Source organism: Penicillium oxalicum, chromosome I (assembly GCF_001723175.1).
Source record: "Penicillium oxalicum strain HP7-1 chromosome I, whole genome shotgun sequence".
Lineage (NCBI taxonomy): Eukaryota > Fungi > Ascomycota > Eurotiomycetes > Eurotiales > Aspergillaceae > Penicillium > Penicillium oxalicum.
In genome coordinates this window covers 4,099,487-4,121,106 of record NC_064650.1, presented here as the reverse complement: position 1 = coordinate 4,121,106, position 21,620 = coordinate 4,099,487, and the positions used below count along the sequence as shown (strand labels likewise).

Genomic DNA, 21,620 nt, shown 5'->3' with positions numbered 1-21,620 from the left:
AGTTCACATGCTTAAATTGGTCGAAATGAAACGGGAAAAGATCCGGGCGACCAAGTGGCAATCTAACAACTCTTTTCCGTGTCGGCATTAACTCGGAAGCCCTCCAGGGAAATAGGAACCTTTGGATGTGACGGAAACCAATTATGAAGCATTCGAACATTTGTGGATGGGTTTAGTTCGGCCCAAAGATTTGCTTCAAGTCCCGTCCACGTCCGATGGAACAATCTCCATTTTTAGTACAGAAGCCTTCCCAGACCCACCGCACGTACCACTGATCAATTCTACGATCGATTCTCTCTTCCTCCACAATGGAAGTGGAAGATTGCCATAGAAAAATATGACAATAGTTGATGATAATTTTATCAAGGCTCGGGGTTGATCTGTCTGCCGTAGCCAGATAACCGCTTAGAGCTGGTCAGTACTGGTGCCCAGCGCATGCTTAGTAAATGAATTTTCTACCTAGGTAATTGTTTCAGGTGGATTATTTAAAACTCATGAAGGGACCTAGGTACGGTTAGGTGAGTGGAATAGATATCGGCCGACTCTGAATCACTTCACACATCACCGTTCCATGAATGTTATTGCAATGAGCCATGATAAGAACAAATAACATGGTAAAACCCCCAACGCAGTTTCAACCCTTGATTGCGCTTGAGGGTGCCAGGAGGGAACATTGATTTAGTGTCAAATTGGGCCAAAGGCCAAAGTACTGGATCTCAGGAATGGGCAGATCTGCGCCAGATTCGATTCTGGACAAATCGCCCTTCGGACCCAAGAAGGATGTTCCTCGGCCGCCTGTTCGGCATTCGCATTGGGCGTAACTTGAGCTGGCCAACTGGGACCTGAGTGACGGACGACTCACAATTCGGTTCACTAAGAAGGCAAGAGACGGTTGCGGCCGTTGCGACCGAGGCCGTTAAACTTGATCTCAAGTACTTGCTCGGTCGATTGACCATAGTGCCGGTAGCGCTGCGACTTGGACGTCAACCAAGTCTCGTCAATCGCCGTGAAACAAGCCAGCAACTTTTCACCATTGGGGAGGGAGCACTGCGACCACGAAACCTTGGATCAGGCCAGCACTCCCACGCCTGATGCCGATCGTTACTTAGTCAGTGGCTGATCTTCAACCACACTTTCGGATGCCAAGTCGACTTGGCCCTCGTTGACTGGGTTCTGGAGTCCAAAGAGGGGGAGTTTGCTGCACAGAGAAAAATGACTGACTTGCTCTACATTCTACATTCTGAATAGATACCTCGTGGTCATGTTTTCCTAGAGTGATTGTACGGTAAAAACACCGTTTGGTGAAGGCTTTTCTTATGCAGGGTACTGCATTTTGACACGCACCATGTACTTGGTGCTGGAGGTTACACTGGAAACGGTGGGGACCACAGGCTGCTAGTCTACTCCCGACACTGAGCCGCTGTTCCTGAGAGAGCAGGACAGCCGAGCATGTGAAGAGTTGAACAGTCGTCGACCCTCATGAGAACAGGCTTGTTTAAATAGACGATGATTTTCTCTGTGTGTCATTGGATACATTTGGAGGACACAATGGCATCATCCAAATTGGCTTTGTCCACTGTTGATCTGTATTCAATGGAGCTGCCAACAGGACGGTGGCTTTGCTCTCAGGCAGTGTTCACTATTCAGTGTTTATCTAGTGGTGAGCAACAGCCGCCGCCAGACATGGGCCGCATGAATCTTGCAGTAGTCACTCGCTTGCTCGTTCATGATTGCCTATTGATTAGGCTGTGATGACTACGCAGTGGATCTCACTATCACAACCCTGGATGACTTTGGAATAGCTTGGGATCTCTTCATGTGGAAGAGGTTCGGACAAATATCTTTATCCCTAGGTACCTAGCTTTGTATGTACACATCGTAGACGGTGGGTGTCTAGCTCATGACTATGTGCCAACGCGGGCAATAAGTAAGGCTGGCAGCTGGATGTTAATTGTCATATATAAAGAAGTATAAACTACCTGCCAGCTATTACTGAAAACTAACAGTAAAAACGCAACAGTCGGGCTCAGAAGCGACCCAGCGGAGAGACCTGACAACTGTGTTTGAGAGAGCCCTCCCGATACAGCAGATCTGTTCGTGGAGAGGCCCTTTTGTCGCATCTGCAAGACGGGTAGTACGCAGGTGACTCGACGCCGAATAGGGAATACCTGGGACTGTGAAGGGCAGAGATCGACAAGGATGATGTTTGATATCTGCTGCGTTGTTTTTACAAAGGCGGAGATGCATGCAGGATTGCCTCCCCGAGACCCCAGATGCCACATTTGTTGTTGATCTCCAGCAGGATTTATCAGATCGTGGATCAATCCAGGAAGTCTCATCTGCTCGTCAACCATTTCAATAGGGACGCAGTTACGCACACGAGGCCCTACTGGAGGAGAGGACAGTAAATTACCAGCAGTAAATACCACACCATACCCGTTGAGCAAGCGGGACCGCAGTGTTGCCGCCCGCACTGGTGGATGATCGACGGCGGCGGTACGATACAATTACCGCTCTTCAAGTTTCTTCTTGGTCCAGGCTGCGAAAACGACCGTGTGTTCCTCTGCCAGCAGTTCCACCGAGACTTTTCCTTCTTCCTCCCTTCTCGGATGACCACTTCTGCAGCCTTTCTTTTTTTCTCCCTTTCCTTTCCCCTCCATTCTTTATTTCCCCCTCCCCCATTGATTATCATATTTCCTTTCCTTCTCATCCTCCGTTCCTTTGAGTCGAACCACGATTCGGGCCTTCCATCCGTCTTCAATCTTCGCCCCTCCCTTTTCCTATTCCTCCTCGCCCCTTCCAGCCTGGTCCCAGTCCTTGGCCTCATCCCGCCAAGCTGACTCGGACCTGGGTTTCGGGCTCTTTCGTCCATGCCACGCTCATCCGCTGCGGGCAGGAAGAACCAGAGCAATCGACATGACAATGGCCTCGTCGGGCCCGGCAAGAAAGTAACCAAGCAAAAGTCTAGTGGTCAACTCAACGGTTCCCCCGGCGGTGGCAACGCGATTAGCTCGGGCGTCTCGTCGACACCTTTCGAGCTTTCCTCGTCTCGTTCAACAAGCGACTCTGCAATTACTTCGTCGATCACCACCTCCGCCTCCGGTACAGATGGAATCAAGTTGAATGGCAATGGACACGGACTCGTGAGCGGATCCAAAGCCCCGGACATGGCATGCACCGAAGCGAATGGCGCCACGCCGCCCCCCAGCGGCGCGGCAGGCTCAGCTTCTCGAGGGATATTGAAACGGTCAGGCTCCAGCTCATCCATCAATCCGCTGCAACTCGCGTCGACCATCCTCAAATCGTGCCCCATGTACGACACCATCGCCATCCTGATCTTCCTGTTGCAACTGCCCCCGATGGTGTTGACCTGTGTGCAATTCTTGTTCGCCTCCCTGACTTTTATGCCTCCGAGTGGAGGCGCCGCCGGTTCTCTGTCCTCCAACTTCGACATCTTCCAAGGCCCCGCGGGCACGCCTTCTATGGGTACCATGATTGCGATGGATGGATTCTGTCTGCTCTTCTGGGGTCTTTTCATGTGGACTTGGGCTCAAAATTTCGCCATTGATCTTGCTCACGTGCAGGTCGCCATCACGCTAGGTGGCGGCGGCTCCGGCAAAAACGGTGGGGTGAATGCGTTCTGCGTGGGCATTGTCCTACTGCTTCATATCGTCCGCAGTAAAGGGATCCAAGATTTCGTCACCGCGCATTTGATCTCCGCCAAACTCGTCAGCCCTGATTTTCTCTCGCATTACACAAATATCCTGCCCGCTGAGTTCCGCCGATCCGAGACTCAATCGTCACCTAGCTGGTTGCGCAGTCTGCTTGCGGTTCACATCCTCGCCCAAGCTGGTACCGCCATGGCCAGGCGTGCAATGGCCAAGAATCGGTCGCCAGCACCGGCACGGACGGGAAAACGTGGGGACACCGAAGCCTCCGCCGGCTCACAGGGCCAGGCGGATTCCGCTCTCGAGTCCGCTGCAAGCCTGTCGTCCTCATTTTTGGGGCCCGATGGCCAGTTGGTGAAAGACGGGAAAGATCGATTGACGTCCGCTAAAAAGCGTAGGAGACAAGCTAATCAGGTTCGAAGTCGTCAGCCATTCTGGTCAGCTCTTGCCAGTATCAAAGTGACGGTCATGCGGGAGTATGAAAATTCGCGCGTCTTGTCCAAAACCGCACGTGGGTTGACGGAAGACGACTCGCAACCGTCCTCTCTCGACGAAGGGTTGGTCTGGATTACGGATGTGGACAGTTCCTCCATCAAGTTTGCCGCCGGAGACCTTGGCGATGCGACTGGTGATGCGAGTCCGAAGAACCTCGAAGTGGAGCCGTTTTATGTCTGTGTCAACGGGGCCTTGTGGGCCACGGCCACGATCGGGCAGGTGACTGAGTCGTCCAAGGGATCTGGTCTTGTACATTGGAAGGGCGAGATCTCCGGTCTTGCCCCCAATTGTGCTTACACCTGCTCTTTTGTGCGAAGCGATACGAACGAGGAAATATGTGCCATGAGTGTCAAGACACCCGGTACGACCGACATGGAACAAGGTTAGATCACACTTGGGTCCGATGGGATGAAAAGATTTGTGTCTATATTGTGCACCACTCTGACCAGCTTGTATCATAATAGTGACTTCCGTCCCAACACCACCTCAGCCAACGTATCGACCCTCATCTCCGACGACCACGCTGAAGAATTCCGTCATCAATGCCGAAGCCAAGTTAAACGAGAAGCGTTCTCGGCTGAAGAAGGCGAAGAACGATCACAAAGTCACTATTTCGAAAATCCGAAAGGAATTGGACAGTTATACCCATCGACTTCAAAGTGGAACCGACGAGAACCGACAAAAGCAACGTTCGCTGCAACTCGAGCGCAATATTCGGCAGACCGAGGAAGCCACCGCAGTGCTGGAGGGCCAACTGGACAGCATGGAGAATGTGCCGGAAGAGGAACTGGAGGAATGGGCTCAGCGCAAGGCCGAGTTTGATCGCGAACTGGAGCTGTTGAACAAGATGAAGGAAGAGGTCGCCGAAGCCCGCCTTGCCTCGGCCCAGGAAGTAGCAGCCCTGGAGCAGGAGCTCAACCTGGTCGTTCAGAAGCGGGAGCGTCTTCAAAGCCGTCGTCTTCGGGTCAACGAACAGTACGATCGCATCATCTCTGCCAACGCCCAGGGGTTGAATGAGCGAGAGCGTCGTGCCGCAGAGCAGTTTGCCCGTGAGCAAGATCATGCGAAGATGGAGGCCAATTTCCACGAGCAGTTTGCAAGCATCAGCCAAGCGGTCCAAGACTTTCAACTGCGGACCAGCCAACTCTGGCAGCAAGCTTCGGCCATTGAGCAAGCCATTCAGCAGCAGCAGCAACAGATGCTCTTGGATTCCGGTCCTCTGACGCCTGAGGGTAATCTGCCGGGGACGAACCCGATCCTGGAGCCCTCGACAACCTCCGCGCCCTCGGCCCGCGCCTTGCTGGGCCTGACTTTCCCGCCGCTCAAGTCCAGCCCGCTGCAGAATTCGTCCTCTCCAGACCATGCGTCCTCGTCGCATCCGGCGAGTCCAATTCAGGAGTGCTATTCTGGGCCCCATTTCCCCACCACTTCTCCGCCCGTCAACGGAGGCTCCTCTTTCTTCGGCACCGATCTGAACCACCGACACCGCTCTTTCTCCAATCGCTCTGCGCGTAGTAGCCAGTATGGGTCAGATTTCTTTGAAGCGCATCGCCTTCCGGCCCTGCAAGTTGAGCTGTCTGATATCTTTGCGGACAAGCAACAGCGCTTCGGTGCGGACGGGACCGGATTCCTTCAGCACGGCGGTCGACCCGTTTTTAGTCCTCATCAGCGGGCAGCGAGTCGCGTGAGCGGAGCTGGTAGCGGTAGCGGCAGTGGTAGTGGAGGCAGTGGCAGTGGAAGTGGTAGCCCTCGATCGACGCGGGAGTAACATGGTCACCTGAGTTACGTTCAAAGCTCGGATTCTCCAGCCGGGTGGTTTTCACCGATGACCGTTCTCCTCCTGCTGGGGGGGGGGGATGCCTGGGTGTACCTTGTCCCGAACTTGTGCCTCGTCAGTTGTTCCCTCTTGTGCGCTGCAGTATCCAGGTCGTTCTCCGAATCTTTCCCGTCGGCTTTCACGGGTTACCCCAACACGATGTTCTTAGATCATGCTTCATGGCCGCGGTTCATTGGAGCGTTTCTCTCTTCGTGGTGATTCGATAATGCTTGTATAGGTCGGGTCGAGGAGATCTCAACCTCCACTTCTGTTCTTAGAGACCAAAAAAGCTTGTTCTATACTTGGCCGTGCCGGTGCGACGACTCGCCCGTTGGTTTTCCTTGCAGCTGAATTTTGTATCAAGCCGTAGTCTTCAGTCTTTGACTCTTTTGTAAATGTTGGGAAGATTACCAGTATCTATATCATGATCGATAGCATGGAGTTGAGATACAGGACGTTCCTCCAGTAGGTACCCGACCGGGCGTGACCTGTAACGGTCTAGACATCTTACTTGGTCTAGGCCCGAGGCGGTTTATATACTTTAAAGGCTTGATCTACAAAGCAAACCGCACTGCAAATATACGCGCAGGGATTAGGCGCGGCCTAATCATTGGTTAAGTGTATAGGTACATCCATATATATATATATCTTGAGTAATGTACATTTCGCAATCCTCTCTGCACATGGAATCTATGCCACCCGAGGCTTTCCAAGGACCCAAAGAAGCCCAGGTAGAATCGCTTGAGAAGAGACTAGATCTCGCGACCCATGTTCCAGAATTTTGTATTAGCATAAGTCAGACACAGATGCTCGGACGAAGGATCATGTTCCGCCTTCGCGGCACCTTGTTGGATCAGCATCGCATCATCAGCCTGTATCGTTCGCACCACCGTGCCCAACACAATTGAATGATCATGCACATCGATCATTTCCCGATGGAGCTTGCACTCGAACACAAAGGGAAAATCCAATGATGGACGGCTTGCGTCTGACAAGCGCCGCCTCAACAAGGGCAGCGGCTGCTTTGAGTGCCGGTGCGTGTGTCCGTCGCCACTGGTGTTGAATAAGGAGAATTCAAAGTCTCCGTGGCCATTCAGTATTGATGCGAGAGTGGTGTTTCCTTTGGAAAAGTCTCTGGCGAGGGTTGCGGTGGCGGGACTGGAAGAAAGTAAGTGCACGAGGAATCGGCCGGACTCTGCCAACGCATTGAGTGTTTCTGAAGGACGACGGACGTTGAAGGAGATGACGGGTTCGGGATGGAGCGTCACGGTGTTGAAGGAAGAGACGGTCATTCCGCGGAAGGAGGTGGTGTTGGCGGGACCGGTGGGATCGGTGGCGGTGATGATGGCTACGGGATAAGGAACCTGGCGCATGAGAAGGCGGACTTTTTCAGAGATTGAGGTGGTGGGAGGTATCTGCGTCCGTGTAGACTGGGTTGAGGCGAGTTGGCTGTCATTTGGGCTGGAGGTGTATGTGTATTCGTCGTTGGCATCGCGAGTTGTTGGTTTGAATGGGGTGGACGCTGTCGCATGGCTGATCGGTCTTAGTGAGCGGTGTTGGTAGCCCGTCGCAGGGAACCGGCTCGATGGAATTGGAGAGACTGTCCGCAAAGATGTGGCACCGACCCAGACTTGAAAATTGCGCCCTCATAGACATTGTCAATTGGGTGATTCCGTTCTCGCAGCATTGTTGATCGAGAAACTCACCTCCGAGGCCTGGCCGAGCCGCAGCTCGCGGCAGAGACAGCTTCATGCTGCCAGTCCCGACAGACCGACGCTCACGAATATCTCTCGCTCTTCAACGCTTCTTTCGTGAGAGGTCCTCACTGTCCCACTTCACGGTGATCCCTGGGCGTGGAGCGACTTTTTTTTTTTGCAAAGGTCTCTTTGAAAACCAACACAGTTGGCCGTCCCGATCTTTGAGTTCGATTTCAATTTCGGGACGAGGCCCGTCCAAAACTGGAGATCCGCCGACTGCTTACATAACCCGCGATAATCGGCCAGCGACCGAAATGCCAAAAGTTTCTCTCTCTCTCCGTCGGGTGAGCAGTTTGGGTTGCCAACAGCTTCAACTCCACCAATTTCCACCAACTCGACGACCGTGGTCCCGACTCTCTAAGTCATCTGTACCTGTTGCATCGGATTGTCCCACGACTCCTCCAATTCAAACAGCGACGCCGCAATCCTGCCGGTGGCTCCCTCCGTCTCTCTCCCTCTCTCTTCCTTCCACCCTCTGTCAACACAATGTCGATGCACACCTCTCTTCGTCGCTCCGCGACCACGATATCCAGCTCAACCTTCAGCTTCCTCCCGACTCAACGACCTTCCTCCGCAATCAAGCCTACAACCTTCATCTGTTCCCAATGCCGTCACGCCACGCTCCTCCGCCGCCCCAAGCGGCCATACACCTTCACCCAGCTGGTCACTCTCTCTGATGGCAGCGCCTTCACCCACCGCACAACGTCCCCGGCCCCCGTCTACCGGGCCACTCGCGATACCCGTAACTCCCTGCTGTGGAACCCCTCCAGCAGCAAACTGATGAATGTGGAGGAAGACGAGGCCGGACGATTGGCTGCTTTCCGCGCGCGTTTCGGTCGTAGCTGGGACGCCAATGCCCCGGCCCCCGAGACCGCGTCCGCGTCAACTGGGGATGCGACCAAGGATGCTGCCGCGAAGCAGGCGGAGAAGGAGGCCGCAGAGGCTCAGGCCAAGGCAGACCAGGAGGAGGAGGATAACCTGTTGGATCTGATCAGCTCTTTCGGTCAAGAGGAGACTCAGGTTTCAGGAAAGAAGAAGAAATAGAGGAGCAATAGGGGTCATGGTTGCGGGATGTATGTCTGTGTACATACACTGTAGGGGGTGGGGGAAGGTCTCTGTTGTGAGATGTTCGGAATTGTTTACATGATTGGGGCATCCAGATGGTTTCCTGGCCTGCTTGAATTTGAACTCTTTCCCCCCCCCCCCCTCCCACTCTGCGCAACCTGGCATGTTTTGATCGATATTGTACGATACTTGTGTGGATTTTGAACTGTCACATACCTATATGCCGCGTCTATCGTCGGCTTTATCCAGAAATTTTATCAAGTTTTGAAGTCACCAAAAAAAATTGGAACAGGTACCTCTCTACCATGACAGCAAAAACCGGGAGTATGATTCATGCAATGATCTAGATTTCAGCACAGTGATCATATGAGCTGGTACTACAAACAGATTGATTAGAGATATAGTGGCTATAACTAGGTTTGACAATAGGTACCGCTAGAAACCTTCATATCCAGGATCAACTGTACCAGACACACACGAAAAAAGAAAAAGAAAAGAAAAGCCACCAATGCAAGTGTGATTCGACAGGTCCGGCCCTAATTGAGCAAAATAGTGCACACCGTCGGGCGAGAAATTACTTATAAACATGATTGTCACTCGCTCAAGGCTGCAATTCGGGAAGAGTAAATACTACGACGTACCTCTGCAAAGGCCAGATCCCTATTCACCTCGAAATCCCTGGATTGTCCACCTGTGGAATGTTCTCGGTCAATCTAGAGCACGGATCAGAGAAATCAAGAGTCCTGCGTGACAGGCTGAAGGAGCTACCGAAGCCAGGGGATTCATGAGGTTTATCCAAAAAAAAAAGTAAAGGAAATACAAGGAGAGGGAGTGAAAGAGGGAGATCGCTCCGTGATTACAAAACAAGCAGTTCCCCATCCGATTAACAAGCTTTTCGCTGAACAGGGGGCGAGATGGTATAGTGACGGCTGAGAAACAAAACAGATTTGGAATCACTCCGTCTCGCTCGCGCCATCAGTGGGCACCGCCGACTCAGATGCTGATGGCGTGGGCTCGTTCGCAGGGGCCTCTTCAGATTGACCGGCATCGGACTGCGGCACATAGTAAGGCAGACCATCCTCTCCGGCATCAAGCCGCAGCAGGAACGTTTCCCAGAGCTCAATCAACTAGACAATCATTTACAGTCAGTGATATGTTTGCAGGTGGTCAGCATTTTGTGGACGACATCTTACCTCCTTTTGCGCCTCCACGGCGCTCTCCAAGAACGTTTCCACGCCGGATTTGAAATCCTCCACCTTCTCCTTCTCGAATCGCTGAAGCTCGTTTCGCATCAAGCGGCCCATATCCTCAAACAAGAGTCGTGTCTGATGCACCTTACGTTCCGCATCCGCAACATCGGCATTGGCTTGATTCAGCCGATCTTGCTGAGACTTGCCCTGGCGAAGTAGTTTCTCCTGGGTGTTCTTGCGCTTCTGGAGGTCTGACTCCGCAGCATGCCAGGTATGGAAGGCCTTTTGCCGTTGAGTGAAAGCAGTCTTGACACTGCCTATTAATCTGATGTACTCATCAATTGTGATACCGAGCGTTAGGACATCCTGCTGGGCCTGGCGCTCGTAGAGTTCTTTGATGCGGAATTGAAGCTCAGACAGCCCGTCAAGAGGCGACGCCAGCGCAGGAGAAAGCTCCACTGCCGCCAATGCGTGCAGCGAGCTTGAGAAATCCCCCGCGGCCTCAGAAAGACCCTTTCGCTGCGCAACAACCGTGTCCATAGACTTCAGAAGAGCTTTGAGCTGACTTTCTAATGCGTCCAAATACACTTTCCGGTCATGGAACCACTGCGCAAGATGGAAACGTCAGCAAAATAACCGGGACACCAGAGACATCGGGCGCTCGCTGAACAGGCTTGACTTACATCGTCATGCTCGACAAACTTGCCGCCTCCACCCACTGAGATGCCAAATCCACTAAACATTCCTTTACTTTGACCGAGGTCGGGCTCGCGATTCTCCTTGTTCTTGATATCCACATTGAAAGCCTCACTCTCGAGGAAAATCTTCAGATCACCATCATGTTGGAGGATCGGATGCGCGGCAATCTTGTTCAACATGCGCTCAAGCGCTGCTCTCCGAGACTCGACGAAGTTTGTGTCAAAGCGGCCAACGGCTTGTTTCTCAGGAGGCGGCGCAACGACGACACCGGGGTTGTTGTTGTGCAAGGAATTGTACAGCCATAAGAAGTCTCGGTAGCGACGGCTCACAGCGAATTCAGGTTGGCGGTAGGCTTTGGAAGTCGTCTAATGCCGTGAACACTGTTAGCCTGGGCCATTCTTGCCAATGTTCATCCCTCATCTCCGCTGGTGTTTGTGAGACTTCTGTACCTTTGTGCGGACTTGATAAACAATGTGACTACTTGTGAGGTCGCCGACTTTATGAGGATCTCCCACAGTGATATCGAATGAGGGTTTCGCAGCCTGCTCAATGCTCATGCTTGGCTGAGTCTGTCGCTTCGGTCCCTCGACGTCCGCCGGGGGCTGCACAGGGGGAGGTCTTCGGAACCCGGATCCATCTTCTTCAAGATCCACCGAGTCGGCGAGGCCAGTCGCACCGGGGATTTGAGAAAACGCAGAAGATGACTGGGGGCCCCGGATGGCGAGCGACTCCTTCTGCGGCGGCGCGGGGGCCGCCTCGGTCACCGGAGTTGTGAGATCGGGGGTCGATTCACCCAGAGGACCCAAAGGGTCAACAGTGTCGTCGACGGCTTCCAATCGCGTTGCCTGTGCGCTAATCTTCCGCGTTCCTCGCTGTGGGCGCCTTCCAGGTGTGCGGACTTCCGCGCTCCCGGCCGAGGATGGTGCGGGCTGCGCGGGGGCTGCAGGGAGTGAGTGGCCGCAGCGGTTAGTGAGGGGTTGAGGCAATTCAACGTCAATTTGGGGACAGTCGACTCACATTGATCCTGGCTTTCCTGCTTGGATGGTGGTGGGCTATTTGTCGAGCGTGATGGCTCATCTGTACTGTCATCAGCGCGCGACCCATTGAGCTGTGGTGTCGTGACTGCCTACCGCCCCACGGGGAATCTCCAGCGTCGAGATCCATTGTTAGTACCAAAATGCAGAGACAACGGCAGGAATCAGTATCGAAGTGCTGACAGCCAGGTGAATTTGTGCAGGCTCAGTGTGACCTTCTCTTCGAGGTCGAGGGTTCTGAATGAAGCTGGCAGATGGAGCACTGACGAAGGCGGAGTGGAGGAAGGATGATGATCTCCAGCGCCGCGCTCTTAGTCACTCACGGGATCCCGCCCGGCTCGAGGTACCTGCCCTGAGCTGGCCAGGACCTCTTCGCCAAACCGAAGCTGCAGGCATTCTCTCTCAAATGACATACATCGTCGATGATGCTTCTCTAGACCACTCATCCTGTGTGTAAATATGTGTGAAACTGGAATGACAGCGTTGAAGAGTTAATATAGTTCCTACGAAAGAGTAAACGTAGTAAAGGGAGCTGTGGCTTATTTGTTGCTTTCATTCTCATACTTCCATCTACGTCACCAATTTTTCGTCTTTTGAATCTCTTCATTCGCTTTCCACCTCTACAATGCTTGGATGACAAGCTCCGCTCGGCAACAGTATCAATATATCTTTCATGGGCGTTTTTTTTGGACATGAGAATAGAGGCGGACCTACTTGACCCATGGAAGGCCCAACTTGTGCATCTCGACGGCCAGCTGGAAGAGATAGTCGAGACTTTCGCACTGAGTCTTCGCCTTGGCGACATTGTCACCCCAGACATAGCTGTGAAGATGAGGTTAGCATCATCTTACTCTGTGTCTCTTATTCCCCCTCCCCCGAGATCATATGAGCGACAGCGCCGGGGATCATGCTTACATTCCATGTCGGCGAACAAGGACGGCGTAGGTGTCCGGGTACTTGTTCATAGCCGCCTCCAGACCACTGGTCAGATCCTCCTCGAATGCCGTGTTCTCGATAATGGGAATGCGGAGGGTGTCGTGGTATCCCAGCATACCCTTCCCCTTACCACGGGGGATGCCCTTGATCTGCTCAATGGTGCTGATCTCGAAGCAGGCATCGGGACCCTTCTCGCGCTCCACCAGCAGGGTCACCAGGACGGCCCATTGCGAGTGGGTGTGAATACAGCAGCCAGCACCATGTTCAAACGCCGTCAGGAAGAGCGGAGTGCAGGCGGACGGGTTCAGTTTCAGCGGACGACGGATATAGTTGCGCTCCTCTGCGGGGTACTTTTTGGTGGGCCATTGGAGGACGAAGATGTTCTCCGACTTCATGAGCTCCTTCTGGACCCCGGAAGGCGCAATGAAGATATGATCACCGTGGCGAATTGAGGTCTGCTTGTCCATCAACATCTTCTGTCTTCTTCGCGCCGCCCCGCCATGGGCGATCGATCACCAGGGACTTACACCACCGCCCGTGCCCGTCACCCATCCCCAGTTGTAGAACTTGCGGCACAATTCCGGGATCAGGTTTGCCGGGTGCTCTGGGTCGTCCGACTGCACAAGGTAATCGTTGTTGTTCGCAGGCGCAACAGCCTGGTCTTGCGCGGAAGCCATGGTGGGCTGTGTGACTGTGGAGTATTTTCAGTCAGCGGGGAGCGGCGCAAATACTGCAGTGGCATCGTGACGGGTCTTGCATCGGGGGGAGGCTAATGAAAGGAAACGGAGAAGAGAGTGGGTTCCATGGGGCATCAAGCTGCCATGCCATATCGAGATACGTACAAACAAGTGTCCGGGAAATTTGGCGGTGGTAGCGAGACTGCGATTCCGTGACTAAATACGACTCGACCAGAGACACAGTTTGTGACCGTCGTCCGCCGTCCAGAGAGGATCCACCGGCTTCATTCTTTCTTATCGGTGGTTATCTCTTTATCTCTTATCGTCCCATCTCGTGGACTTTGGGCGGGGAACAATCAGCAGCTCCACCAGTCCACCAGTCAGCCCATCGAGAGTCCAATACTTCGGTGCCTCTGAAGTGCAGATCAACCCTCATAAAGTGGTGGACAGCCAGACCAAAAGACTTTGACTGGTGACGCAGACATGCCTTTTACTCGAGCCGACACACTAAACTCTGGACAACGGGTGTTTTTGATCAGATCTTCCCATTACTTCTACCACGGTAAGAGACACTTGCTGTGATCAATGAATTATGCCGAGGTGAAGTAATCAATTTAATCAATTAGCACATCATTGATGCTGTACCCGTCGGCAATGTCTGTCGTTGTAACTGATGGTGTAACATTGCCGACGAATCCTACAGAAAGATCCCGCCATGTGTGGAAATTTTCCTTGCCAAAGATCATGACCACACAAGCCTATTGAGGAAAACTACGGACGTTGGTAAGCATTGCGACTGTACTCTGTATCGTATTTGATCTAGACTGGGACATTTGAGCACCTACACAGTCAATGGCATGTATCTTGACGCCCAAGTGGTCTCGTCCTTTGACTTGTGCAGCCTCATCGAAGGGGATCGAAGGAGGGTCACGGTACCCACGGATACGCTAATCCCGATTGGGTAGCTACCATGAAGAGGCCACCTGGACCTTCGCCAGTAGCAGGCCGCATTGTTGTATATAACCTCCGCCTGAGGTTCCTCTCTCTTTTCCCTATCAGGTCGTCTTACTAGCCTTCCTGCCCGCAGTTCTTGGTTCTGCACCTACTCCTCCCCGTCTTCCTCCATTGGTGTGCTGTGCGCGACCTTTCCGCCCTTTCCCATCCTTGACAGTTTCATCATGCGTTTCAATACCGCCGTCACGGCTCTGGCCACCTCGGCCACCCTCATGGGCTACGCTCATGCCGAGGAGGTTGAAGTCAAGCCCGATTCCACCACCGCGATCGAGAAGCCCACATTCACGGTACGTTGAACCAGTACTACGTCCTCTCTGCAATTGACACTGAATGCAGCCGTTCTAACGACCATTGAGTATTTCTAGCCCACCACCCTCAAGGCCCCCTTCCTGGAGCAGTTCACCGATGACTGGGAGTCCCGGTGGAAGCCCTCGCACGCCAAGAAGGACGACCCCAAGTCTGACGAGGACTGGGCCTTTGTAGGCGAGTGGGCGGTCGAGGAGCCCACCGTCTTCAAGGGAATCGAGGGTGACAAGGGCTTGGTGGTCAAGAACGTTGCCGCCCATCACGCCATTTCGGCCAAGTTCCCCAAGAAGATCGAGAACAAGGGCAAGACTCTGGTGGTCCAGTACGAGGTTAAGCCGCAAAACTCATTGGTGTGCGGTGGTGCCTACCTCAAGCTTCTTCAGGAAAACAAGAAGCTTCACCAGGAGGAATTCTCCAATGCCACTCCCTACGTGATCATGTTCGGTCCCGACAAGTGCGGTGCTACCAACAAGGTAAGCCTCTTTTTTTTCTCCTTTCCTTTTTTTCCGGAATCGTTCCATGAGTTCCAAATGCGCACATCGTCCAGAGTCGTACTGATTACTTGATCTTTCACTGTCTAGGTTCACTTCATCTTCCGTCACAAGAACCCCAAGACCGGCGAGTACGAAGAGAAGCACCTCAAGACTCCCCCCGTCGCTCGCACCTCCAAGGTGACCTCCCTCTACACTTTGATCGTCAAGCCCGATCAGACTTTCGAGATTCTTGTCAACGGCGAGTCCGTCAAGGCCGGTAGCCTCCTGGAGGATTTCACTCCTCCCGTCAACCCCGAGAAGGAGATTGACGACCCCAAGGACAAGAAGCCTGCCACCTGGGTCGACGAGGCTCAGATCCCAGATCCCGAGGCTACCAAGCCCGAGGATTGGGATGAGGATGCTCCCTACGAGATCCCCGATGAGGATGCCGAGAAGCCTGCCGACTGGCTGGAGGACGAGCCCACTAGCATTCCCGACCCCGAGGCCGAGAAGCCCGAGGACTGGGATGATGAGGAGGACGGTGACTGGCTCGCGCCCACCGTTCCCAACCCCAAGTGTTCCGAAGTCTCTGGCTGCGGTGTCTGGACTCCTCCCTTGATCAAGAACCCCGCCTACAAGGGCAAGTGGTCCGCCCCCATGATCGACAACCCCGCCTACAAGGGCCCCTGGGCGCCTCGCAAGATCCCCAACCCTGCCTACTTTGAAGACAAGACTCCCTCCAACCTGGAGCCCATGGGTGCTGTACGTATTCCACTTTCCATTCCTTCTCTGTGTCCCCATTCCCCTCGTGCTCGTGCTCGTGCTCGTGCTCGTCGCTCTGCTGCTGGCAGGCTCTCCGTCGTCCGTATGCTAATGATTCACAACAGATCGGGTTTGAGATTTGGACCATGCAGAACGATATTCTCTTCGACAACATTTACATTGGTCACTCCGTGGAGGAAGCTGAGCAACTCCGCAAGGAGACCTTCGACGTCAAGTTCCCCATTGAGGAGGCCGAGGAGGAGGCCAGCAAGCCCAAGCCCGAGGACGCTGCCCCCGAAGGTCCCACTGTGAGCTTCAAGGAGGACCCCGTGACCTTTGTCCGCCAGAAAGTCGACCACTTCATCGGCCTGGCCAAGGAGGATCCCATCAACGCGGCCAAGACCGTCCCCGAGGTTGCTGGCGGACTTGCTGCCCTTCTCTTCACCTCCATCCTGATCATCTTTGGCGCGATCGGCTCCAGCACCCCAGCTCCGGCCCCCAAGAAGGGCAAGGCGCCTGCGGCCGGTGGTAAGGAGAAGAAGAACGAGGCCACCAGCTCCTCTGCCGACACCGGCAAGGGCGGTGCCACCAAGCGCACCACCCGCTCCTCTGCGGAGTAAATCACGAGACGACCTTTGCCCTCCATCAGCGCCAAAACCAGAAAGCATGAACTCTGGAAACTCCTTGTCATGACCGAGCGGGTTCCACGCGTTGTTGCTCTTCTTCTTTTTTTTCTTATATACTTTTGTGTTGTTCGTTTTCTCCGCCTCTTCCCGTCTTATTCCCCCTGGGTCATATCATGTGTGCGATTGAGCACTTGTAGTTCTATTTCTTCTAGCTTGTGTCTTGCCGGTGTAGTGAGACGACGGCCGCAAAATTCAAGACTTGGTCAACTGTTGCTTTTCTGTTCTCTTCTCATCAGGCTGTGTAGGCGCCACGGGGGTGAATAGCCCCGGCCGGGCCTTTCAGTGGACTAGTTCGCGGCATACGAAATGCTTGTCAGCACCCAGGCGAGGATGACTGGTGCGAATGGCCCTGGTTTTATGTTATATGGAGGATTTCTCTGGGCCTCTCTCAGGGCCCTCGGGTCGGTCGTTCGGAGCAGTCACCAAACGCATGAACTGACCGGGGGCTCGTATATGGTCGGACTCCGCCGGAGGTGCTCCTCCGTAGGTGGGCATCGAAGCTACATTCCGGGTCGCTTAAATACTTTGATGGACCGATCTTTCCAACGAGAATGATTTTGATTCTTTCAGGGACCGTGAGCCATTGGTGTCAATCACCCTTACCATATGACTTGAGGGTTTCGCTGGGGTCGCCCTGTCGGGCATGCTGGTGCATGAGCCGAGTTGAAGGGATCTACATCGGTTTCCGCAGCACCTGAGCCTGCCACGCCCTACCCATCCCCTCCAGTGTAATCGTCCGTCAGAGGGCGGGCAGTCTCGGCGATGAGAGTGTATCTCCAAGCACTGTGATTGGTGTCCATCGCCGACGAGATGCTTATCTGCCCTCAGCATGTCATTCTGCCGGCAGAGTTCTGGACCTCTGTCATCAGAGGAGATGGTCTATTGGAGGGAAGGAGGCCTGTACGGTAGTACCTGGTAACAACAGACCCGTACGATACGCGTCAGACGGACGTCCCGGTCTCCCCGGACGAGTCTGGGGAAAGGCACCGGTCTTCAAGGCGGTCTCCGAGACGGTCAGCTCCCTCCGCGGGTGGAGGTTCGGAAGTGCGGTTGACCTCGGGCCTGGGGTAACCACCCGTGCTCCAAAACCGTACGTGCCTCCAAACTATTAAATTCGTTGTTCATGTTCTCCTCTCGAGACCACCTCTTTCTCGCCACGTAATACCGCATTCTTGAACCCGACTGCATCCTGCGGCGTGCATCCCCCCTCCTTCCACCTCTTCTTCACCCAATCGCTTCTCCTCCTCCCCTTCCTTGGAACTGACTCTCCTCTCTATTCCGTCTCCCCTCGTCTCTCCCCCTCAACATGGCTGCCCGTCGGTCTCTGTCCAGGACCATCCCCGCTCTCCGCTCCGCCCCCCGCACACCGTTTATCCCCAGAGTCGGCCGCGCTCGCTCCCTCAGCATCACATCTTCCTCTGTCTCCCGTCCATCGTGTCACCAACAGACCTCAACTCCCGGCGCCATGTCTGCTGCTCGTCGACTGCACGCCACGGCCAAACAGTTCACCCAAGCCACGACCTCGGCTGCGAGTACGGCCACGGAGTACCCGACCGACCACTCCCCAATCACCAAGCCTATCGACACCGCCAACTTCATCGACAATGAATTCGTGACCTCTCAGGCCACCACTTGGATTGACCTTCACGACCCCGCCACCAACAATCTCGTCACGCGCGTGCCCCAAAGCACGGATGAGGAGCTCAAGGCGGCTGTTCGGTCGGCCGAGAAGGCGTTCCCCGCCTGGCGCGCAACGAGCATTATGGCGCGGCAACAGATCATGTTCAAATTTACCAATTTGATCCGCGAGAATTGGGATCGATTGGCGGCGTCTATTACCCTGGAGCAGGGCAAGACCTTCGCCGATGCCCGTGGTGATGTCCTTCGTGGGTTGCAGGTTGCCGAGACGGCCTGTGGCATCACCACCCAGATGACCGGCGAAGTGCTCGAGGTGGCCAAGGATATGGAGACTCGAAGCTACCGCGAGCCCCTCGGTGTGGTGGCCGCGATCTGTCCATTCAGTAAGTTGATCTCGCTCGTTGAGGCGTCTCCCGGGGTTATCGGCGTATCGCGTATCCCACCGTTCTCTCCACTTCCGACCCTCAGACCCACTAACTTGATGATAAGACTTCCCCGCTATGATCCCGCTTTGGTGTATTCCTATCGCGACCGTGACCGGTAATTGTTTGGTCATGAAGCCCTCGGAGCGGGACCCCGGTGCGGCCATGATCCTTGCTGAGCTGGCTCGCGAGGCTGGATTCCCCCCCGGTGTCATCAACATTGTTCACGGTGCCGCCCGCACGGTCGACTTTATCCTGGATGAGCCGGCCATCAAGGCGATCAGCTTCGTCGGTAGCAACCGTGCGGGCGAGTATATCTACACCCGCGGCTCCGCCAACGGCAAGCGTGTCCAGGCCAACCTGGGGGCGAAGAACCACGCGGCGGTCCTGCCCGACTGCAACAAGAACCACGCACTCAACGCCATCGTTGGTGCTGCCTTTGGCGCTGCCGGTCAGCGTTGCATGGCCCTGAGCACGGCAGTCATGGTCGGAGAGACCAAGGAATGGCTCCCCGAGATCGCTGAGCGTGCCAAGGTGCTCAATGTTAATGGTGGCTTTGAGGAGGGTGCCGATCTCGGCCCCGTCATCAGCCCCGAGAGCAAGAAGCGCATCGTGGACCTCATCGACAGTGCCGAGGCCGAGGGTGCGACCATCCTCCTTGATGGCCGAAACTGCAAGCCGGAGAAGTACCCCAACGGCAACTTTGTAAGATTCTTCCCCCAAACCCCCCTCTTCCTCACCTCATCTTTCTCTCTCTTTCTCTCTGCTGCTTCCCCAGGTTTACTCCCTCTGAAAAAGGTTCCTGGATGGAGAGTGGAGCTCCCTGGCTGATGACCACGTTGTTGCAAAAATACCCCCATACTGACCCGTCGCCCATTTTCTCCAGGTTGGCCCCACCATCATCACCAACGTCACCCCCAACATGAGATGCTACAAGGAGGAAATCTTCGGACCCGTCCTCGTCTGTCTCAACGTGGACACCCTGGATGACGCCATCAACCTGATCAATGCCAACGAGTACGGCAACGGCGCCGCCATCTTCACCCGCTCAGGCTCCACCGCTTCGCGATTCCAAAAGGACATCGAAGCGGGCCAGCTGGGTATCAACGTCCCCATTCCTGTGCCACTGCCCATGTTCTCTTTCACGGGTAACAAGAAGAGTATCGCCGGTGGCGGTGCCAACACCTTCTACGGCAAGCCTGGTCTCCAGTTCTATACCCAGCAGAAGACGGTGACCAGTTTCTGGAAGTCGGAGGATGCGATCAGTACCAAGGCTAGCGTGGTGATGCCTACTCATTCTTAAAAGGGAGGATCATTTCTCTGATTTTTAATCCTTGTTTTTCTCTTATCAAAAGAAAATGATACTCTATGGGAGACATTTTGAGAACCAAATTAAGCGTGCTTCATTTATTTTTTTTTTAGAATCACAATTTACATAGTAAGATTGCCGAAAATAGAAAGGTCGTACCTGGTAGGTTTGAAAGATGGGCTACTGAGACAGGGGATTTGTTTTTGAAAAGTGTGAATATATCGAGTACTTTGTCTGGAGACTGATCAGAGAGGACACGTGCCGCGTCGACACATGGGGACAACCTATACGAGGTACCTAGTGGACCTGGAAACTGACGCATATGGATATGTGTAGTATACCATTAGGTACCTGCTAGTATGTACCTATACGTAGTAAGTACTACGCCAATGGAACTCGTTCCCGTTCCCGTTCCCCCACTGGTTCGATTCCCATACAAAGTCGTCTTGACAAGTCCAAAGTCGCGTTGATTCAAGCGTTGGATCCCTTGTACTCATAGACCAGTCGAGCCATCTCGACTTTTTTACCCTTGACGACGGCCACGCGACGGGTGTAGCGGCGTTCTCCGTTGATCACCTCGAAGCCCCAGATCTGCACAGAGTGGAGAATTAGCGCATCCGCATTGTCACATGCCAAAACATGTGAGAGGAAAACGGGAATCGGGGGAAAAAATAAAAACATAGATTGAGAGCAATCATCCGGGGTTGAAGCGGGGATGATATAAAGATAATCATCATCATGATGATAATTAATAAGGAGGGGAAAAAACTCCCAAGAAGGCAAATGTGAAAAAGAAAAGAAAAACCTCATTCTTACCTGTTCAGCAGTCCAGCCACTCTCCTCATTCACAACGAAGCTCTGCATCCACAAGCCCTCCCCCTCACCAAACTCGGCCCCCTCATCGTCCACGACGAAGCCCTCGGCCGCAGAGCCGTCCAGAAGGACCTCACCACGCAAGAATCGCTGAACTCGCGCGTCGCTCTCGGCGTCGCCCACCTGAGTCTGGAAGTCCACGGCGGGGCGAACCTTGCCATCGTCGGTCTTGGAACCACGCAGGAAGCGAGACTTGCCCCGCAACTTGCCGAAGATGGTGTCGACGTGCTCGCGCTCTTGCCAATCCAGTACACGTTCCTCCCTGGTCCCTTGAATGCCGCCGGTGACGGTCTGGTCGATGTCGATGTGGTAGGCTTGTGGGTTACTCTCATCCGTGTACTCTTTCACAGATAGAGTCACGGTGGCCATGCCGAGAACTTTGCGCATCATCCAGCCCATTCCTTGCTGTGAGGGGAAGGGGGAGGCAATGGGTTAGTCGTTTAATCATGGAATTACATCTCTTGCAGGTCCTGCGAGTGGTGTGCAAGAAGGAGAAAAGTGGAATGGGGATAGGGCGGCTTTTTTTTTCTTGATGTGTTCTTACCAGGGACAAAATAGGGTCGGTAGGGTCGGACAGGCTTCTGTCCTGTTTACACGGGTAGGGTCAGTGGAATTCGTTTAGATGGTGGCACTTGTCCTCCCAAGGACCTTTTGCCTTGCTGACACAAGCTGGTCTCGGTAGAGGTAGGGTTCATACCATCACCCATGATCCATTGAGGCACTTAATGGTGGTCGTCGCAGGGGCAGCCATCTTGATGTTGTTGAGATAAAGAAAGAGATGCGGGGAGAGAGGTAAAGTG

The 21,620-nt window shown here is 54.0% G+C and overlaps 8 protein-coding genes across 8 annotated transcripts; 4 read left to right on the top strand and 4 right to left on the bottom strand.

Moving 5' to 3' along the window:
* Window positions 1-2,870: 2,870 nt before the first annotated feature.
* POX_a01342 (putative ubiquitination network signaling protein acrB) lies at window positions 2,871-5,931 on the top strand (the record flags this gene model as incomplete). Its single annotated transcript, XM_050110270.1, has 2 exons — window positions 2,871-4,545; window positions 4,628-5,931. The coding sequence occupies 2 exons, from the start codon at window positions 2,871-2,873 to the stop codon at window positions 5,929-5,931; spliced, it is 2,979 nt and encodes a 992-aa protein (XP_049974038.1).
* Window positions 5,932-6,731: 800 nt separating this feature from the next.
* On the bottom strand, window positions 6,732-7,731 carry POX_a01341 (uncharacterized protein; the record flags this gene model as incomplete). The annotated part of the gene is made up of 2 exons (XM_050110269.1): window positions 6,732-7,624; window positions 7,686-7,731. 2 exons carry the CDS (start codon window positions 7,729-7,731, stop codon window positions 6,732-6,734), a joined length of 939 nt encoding a protein of 312 aa, XP_049974037.1.
* Window positions 7,732-8,222: 491 nt separating this feature from the next.
* Window positions 8,223-8,780, top strand: POX_a01340 (uncharacterized protein; the record flags this gene model as incomplete). Its single annotated transcript, XM_050110268.1, has 1 exon — window positions 8,223-8,780. One exon carries the CDS (start codon window positions 8,223-8,225, stop codon window positions 8,778-8,780), a length of 558 nt encoding a protein of 185 aa, XP_049974036.1.
* Window positions 8,781-9,754: 974 nt separating this feature from the next.
* Window positions 9,755-11,854, bottom strand: POX_a01339 (uncharacterized protein; the record flags this gene model as incomplete). The annotated part of the gene is made up of 6 exons (XM_050110267.1): window positions 9,755-9,928; window positions 9,995-10,597; window positions 10,675-11,055; window positions 11,140-11,630; window positions 11,708-11,767; window positions 11,821-11,854. The coding sequence occupies 6 exons, from the start codon at window positions 11,852-11,854 to the stop codon at window positions 9,755-9,757; spliced, it is 1,743 nt and encodes a 580-aa protein (XP_049974035.1).
* Window positions 11,855-12,434: 580 nt separating this feature from the next.
* On the bottom strand, window positions 12,435-13,337 carry POX_a01338 (Methylthioribulose-1-phosphate dehydratase; the record flags this gene model as incomplete). Its single annotated transcript, XM_050110266.1, has 3 exons — window positions 12,435-12,546; window positions 12,640-13,115; window positions 13,188-13,337. The coding sequence occupies 3 exons, from the start codon at window positions 13,335-13,337 to the stop codon at window positions 12,435-12,437; spliced, it is 738 nt and encodes a 245-aa protein (XP_049974034.1).
* A 1,178-nt stretch (window positions 13,338-14,515) lies between these two features.
* Window positions 14,516-16,512, top strand: POX_a01337 (Calnexin; the record flags this gene model as incomplete). Its single annotated transcript, XM_050110265.1, has 4 exons — window positions 14,516-14,638; window positions 14,717-15,130; window positions 15,239-15,892; window positions 16,018-16,512. 4 exons carry the CDS (start codon window positions 14,516-14,518, stop codon window positions 16,510-16,512), a joined length of 1,686 nt encoding a protein of 561 aa, XP_049974033.1.
* A 1,372-nt stretch (window positions 16,513-17,884) lies between these two features.
* Window positions 17,885-19,941, top strand: POX_a01336 (Methylmalonate-semialdehyde dehydrogenase; the record flags this gene model as incomplete). The annotated part of the gene is made up of 3 exons (XM_050110264.1): window positions 17,885-18,599; window positions 18,706-19,343; window positions 19,525-19,941. The coding sequence occupies 3 exons, from the start codon at window positions 17,885-17,887 to the stop codon at window positions 19,939-19,941; spliced, it is 1,770 nt and encodes a 589-aa protein (XP_049974032.1).
* A 477-nt stretch (window positions 19,942-20,418) lies between these two features.
* POX_a01335 (uncharacterized protein) lies at window positions 20,419-21,571 on the bottom strand (the record flags this gene model as incomplete). Its single annotated transcript, XM_050110263.1, has 4 exons — window positions 20,419-20,538; window positions 20,764-21,225; window positions 21,365-21,406; window positions 21,518-21,571. The coding sequence occupies 4 exons, from the start codon at window positions 21,569-21,571 to the stop codon at window positions 20,419-20,421; spliced, it is 678 nt and encodes a 225-aa protein (XP_049974031.1).
* Window positions 21,572-21,620: the final 49 nt, after the last annotated feature.